The sequence below is a fragment of the Ruditapes philippinarum genome, unplaced genomic scaffold (assembly GCF_026571515.1).
Source record: "Ruditapes philippinarum isolate M1 unplaced genomic scaffold, ASM2657151v2 ctg7190_1_1_1_1, whole genome shotgun sequence".
Taxonomy (NCBI): Eukaryota; Metazoa; Mollusca; class Bivalvia; order Venerida; family Veneridae; genus Ruditapes; species Ruditapes philippinarum.
Window position 1 is genome coordinate 36065 of NW_026860517.1, and position 5305 is coordinate 41369.

General features: G+C 28.6%; 1 protein-coding gene across 1 annotated transcript; it reads left to right on the plus strand.

Moving 5' to 3' along the window:
* Positions 1-219: 219 nt before the first annotated feature.
* LOC132760452 (E3 ubiquitin-protein ligase TRIM33-like) lies at positions 220-3470 on the plus strand (the record flags this gene model as incomplete). Its single annotated transcript, XM_060752424.1, has 5 exons — positions 220-1072; positions 1362-1435; positions 1603-1661; positions 1862-1974; positions 3386-3470. Coding segments are annotated over exons 1-5 (1184 nt in total), but the record flags the coding sequence as incomplete, so codon positions are not given.
* Between the last annotated feature and the right edge of the window lie 1835 nt (positions 3471-5305).

Genomic DNA, 5305 nt, shown 5'->3' on the forward strand with positions numbered 1-5305 from the left:
CTTAAAGTAGGTAAATAATGCAAATAATATGTTTACAAATATTCTGCTAGAATATCACCATTTTCTATTCTATCAAAATAATTTAGCTTAAACTGTTACTAAGTAATTGTTATATTTGTATTCAATAATGATTTTTAACATTATTTTTTATATGTTATTCAATCAATTCTAAAAAGTAAATGATTAATACTAAATTTCAGATAATACAACAACTGAAAAATGGAGGTATCTGGCAAGAGACTTCGTAATTATTGTAAACCTTGTGAGCGACTTAAGACGTCAACATACTCGGATGGTTTCTGTTCACAATGTGCAGAAGAAATGTGTCAAAGATGTTTTGATACACACAAACAATTCAAGCTTAACCAGGGACATAAGCTTGTCCAATCAGTCGAGGCTAGATCAAAAAGCAAAGAAACACCAAAATTCGATAATTGTATAAAACATCTCAACGAAGATATTAAGTTTTTCTGTCCCGAACATGACCAAGTAGGTTGTGGCGATTGTATGGTAATGTCCCATAAAACCTGTAAAGTGGAGTATATACTTGAACACATCGATGGATATAAAGACAGTAAAGAGTTCACAAAAATTAAGAAGGACATAGAGAAGTTTGACGATGAAGCAGAAACTATATTAGGACGCATCAGAAGCAACAAGGACCATGTAAAAGATGTCAACAAAAAATTTGCTCTTGACGTCAAATCATTCCGGGATGAAATGATTGCACATATCACGAAACTGTCTGATGAAATGCTGAAATATGGAGATGATATCATGGCAGCAGACATGAAAAAGATCGAAAATCTAGAAAAAGAGAATAAAAACCTAGTTGATGAAACAAATGGTATGAGAGACACACTACAATTAGAAGCTGATCAGCCTTACAAAATGTTCATCAGTTCCTTGTCATACAGACAAAATCTTCATCTCGTCCGAAACCAGCTAGAAAGAATCAAAACGAACAATACGATTGAAATGTACGACTTCGTGTCTGACTGTAATCTCGAACAGTTGATGAAAACTTGTAAACAACTAGGAGTGTTGCATAAGCCAAACGAATCTGGTGCAGGTAAGTTTATAACTTTCGAAGTAGTTTTGATGATACAAACAAGATAACCATTTTATACTTATTATGTGTGTCATATCAATTCAACGCCTAATATAAAACATTCTCATAATATAAAACATGTCCTAAGAAGTTGCATTTGTTATATTCATTTATGGTTAATATAAAGGATTTTTTAAATGTAATACATGTTATACAGTGGCTTCTTATCCTTTGTGTTAATTCTCGTTTTTATAATAATTTCGTAAACTCCTGTATTTTATTTTGCTTCTCTTCTTGTTTCATAAATCAGCACTTAGAGAAGAAACTGTAAAAGCAAACAGAGCAACACCATTGACAAAGGCTCTATGTTCACCAACAGATCAAGTAAGTACCCTATATTATCTGAGTGTGTTTGCAACTTTTATTTGTATTTTTCCAAACGACAAATCTAAATATCACGATATCAGTATATGTTGTAAATGTAAAGTGTCTTGAATTTAAAAATTATACAATTAATAATTACTAATTTCGCGTTATAATTTTGTTTTCAGCCATTGCTGGACAGACAATTTGTTTGCAAAAACCTCATCATTGACGGAGACATTATCAGGTGACATAAAACAATTTTTTTTCACAATAACTTAATATTTATAATTTATATGCAATATCTTCAATTCATTGGACTTTGTAATGTATATGCATTATGTAAAAAATGTTTTGTGAAATTTAGATTTAATAGGTTAAAAATTGTCTTGTGATTAAAAGAAAACTGTATTATTTGGATAAGTACAAGTGAAAATTGTTTTTCAGTTATGTTGAAAAAGCAAGCGGTCACCTTGGTCTGTTTATTGACACCCACTTAGTTGATCATTTAGATATTTTTGAAATCGAGATTGTGAGCATTGGTAGAGGCGGAGGTATAGGTAACAGTTTACACGCTATTATTGATGATCAAATGTAACTTGAGTCAAGTGTTTAACCATAATTAGTTTTTGTACCATGATACTGCTTAAGGAATTAAAGAAGAGTCGTCAAAATCCTCATTACCTTCAGATAGACTTTTGAGCATATCATGTTTATGTTAAAATCCAGCGATACCTTATCGTCATGAACCAACCAAAAATGAATGTTATTTTGAAATATGATACTATAATATAAATATATGAAAGAGTATTAAGTTAAATATTCATTTTCATCTGTAAGTACTAAGAGGATATTTTTTCTTTTGAGTGAAATATAGAATATATTTGCACGAAACATGAACAAATGCCACATATTTTCACGAGCCGTGACGGCGAGTGAAAATATGTAGCATCGTATCATGTTGGTGGAAAATATATACATTATTTCACGACAAACGACAAAATAACCTTTTTATTTAATTTCATTGTCAAAGAAAATGGTTGCTTGCTGCAATTGTACAGCGCGCAGTAATATATTATTTATAGATGCATCTTGTTTTGCATGCGATATTTGGCGCTACATTATGACGTCACGTAAACAACTCTTTAAACGTCTGAACAGCGTTTACGACTGAATTAAAGATATTGGTGTTTGGATTTATTTTCTTAGTTTGACCATTTTCTATAATTCTAGATAGTTTTCAAAACAAAATTCAACAAAAAGTTGTTTCGTATTTATCAGATTTTCAAACAAAATGGCGAAAGACGTCCCTTAAAATAAATATGAATTTTGACTCCGCACACTTTCATGATTATATTTCATATTTATTTTTAAAAAATATGAACTGTATATGATTGATATAGCACCATATTTCATCGGTAAAATTAAATAAATTCTGAAAAATGATTTATGATCTGCCATCAATACATAACAAGCACATTTTGAAGTATATAAGTTTGTTTTATTTTTTATTAATAATATTTTTTTTCTGATTATCAAAGTATCAAAATGATTAGTTTACAAGGAACATGGTGGATCTTTTTTTTATTACATATTCAATTAATCATTAATTACGTTAAATAAATGTGTCTTACAGTATACGTAAACCATCTAAGGTTTACTTAATTAATTTATTTATGTTTCATTTATTTATTTATTTATTTATAAATTAATTAATTTATTTACTTATTGTTTTTTTTATTTATTATTTGATTGATTGATTTATTTTGTTCTCATTTTAAGTTTAAAACTTATAAAATGGGATGACTCTTCATTGACTTTTACAATATAATAACACATACATATAAGTTCATTCTAGCTATCGGTGTGGTACCGGATGACTATCCAAAAGATCTTTAATACTTATAAAATGGGATGACTCTTCGTTGACTTTAACAATAAAATAACATATACAATATAATTTCATTTTAGCTATCGGTGTGGTACCGGATGACTATCCAAATAATCTTCTATCTGGATTAGGAAAAGATTCCTATGGATACCATTCAGATGGCCAGTATGTGTTTATTGCTTTATTGTGAAAATATACTATTACCGTCGCTTTTAAATATGTATGCGATTGAACGGAATAGAATATTATATAAATATATAACTAAGCAAAGTTCTTTCTAGACCCCAATGCTTCGAAATCTTTAAAACAAGGTCAATTACATACATATTTTATTACTTGCGCCGTTTTCATATTGTTAGTCTCTTATGCGTACACACATACGGAAATGCAATGTTTACGTGATTCCACAAGAAATAAAGATGACCTATTGAATGCTTGAAATCATGTCTAAAAGTTCGTTTCTTGATATTCTAATTAGAGACGTTTTTTTAAAGTAAAACAAATAAAGAGTGGCTGGCAAAACGTTTGCCAAATAAAAACATGTTCATGTATTAAAAGTATAGTATGTAATATAGTATTTAAATGATTTATTTATAAACGTTTCACAGGAGATGCATCCAAGTTCCGAACAATAAATAAATATATTTTTTCTTTCTTTTAATATATTGTTTTATCTAGATATTCAGTGAATTATATCGCTCGATCATGGCGATTGTTATTTTCATGAGATTTTATATACATTGTGTTGTGGAAATTTTGCAAATCATTTTATCAACGTATATACATTTCACATGAAATTTTACAATTCCATATTATCAAATGTTTGTTTTAAATGTTAAATTGTGTCCATCATATAAAAAGTATTCTACGGTTACATTTAAGCGGTATTTCTATCTGACTCCAAATAATGTTCTTCAAATGGAAATCAGTATGATTGCAAAAAGAAATGCTGAAGCAATATATGTTATCATCTTCATCAAATGTTTTATTGATAAAAAATATCTTAAGTGAAGTTCTGCTGATACATAACATGTAAGTTCATGCAAATAATAGGAACATAGTTATAGTTTTAATGAACCGTTTTAGTAATTATTTACTCGTAAACATTATAATTCACCATTATTTGAACAAATAATTTAGCTGTTCGTCCTCCTTATTCAAAGTCTTTAACTAAAATGAAATTCTAACTTAATCATCGTTTTCATATCACATGCCGAAAGGTATTTTAGAAGGACATGCTGTACCTTCAAATCAGCAAGAAAAATAAAAAAATATATAGAAGAATTATAATATTTCAACCTTTGCTAAGGTTTGTTATAATTATTCTAATTTTCTAGTCTGTTACTGTCTATTTTGTGTAATATTAAGTTCCTCTTGGTTAAATAAATGACAATGACAATGCCTTTTCATTGACAACAATATTTTTATTACGATACTGTCAAACTCTAGTTATACTTTGCACGCTGGAAGGATTGTTGGTTTATGGTAAATTATAGTGTGTCAGGTTTGTTTGCAACTCAGGGTTTAACTATTACATTAAATATATCTTAGTTATATACTCGTACATTGATTTTACCATATGTGAAATACATTATGTGGACAAAGTTTCTAGATCACTCGCTAATTTTCTACAGAAAGGTCTATGCAATGGATGCTTGCATTCAATAATGATTCACCATAATATTATGTCAATTTTTAATAGACTCAATTCATTCACTATCATCTAAAATAGTTTCTTGTTTTTTGTTGTTGTTTTTTCATTTATTTAATAATTGACGACAATGAATTGCACATATGTTCTATAAATATCCTGTACCGTCATCATCCGGATTATTTAACGTACGAATGTTTTGCATAATAAACGGACAGTTTTTGTTTCCAAAAATCTTAACAACCACATTTTACTTCTAATGTATGTTGTAAATGTTAAACTAAGTCTTTTTATTAAGTAAGGTAGAAATATATTCAACAATTTATTTGGGATAAATATCTTTTTTGTA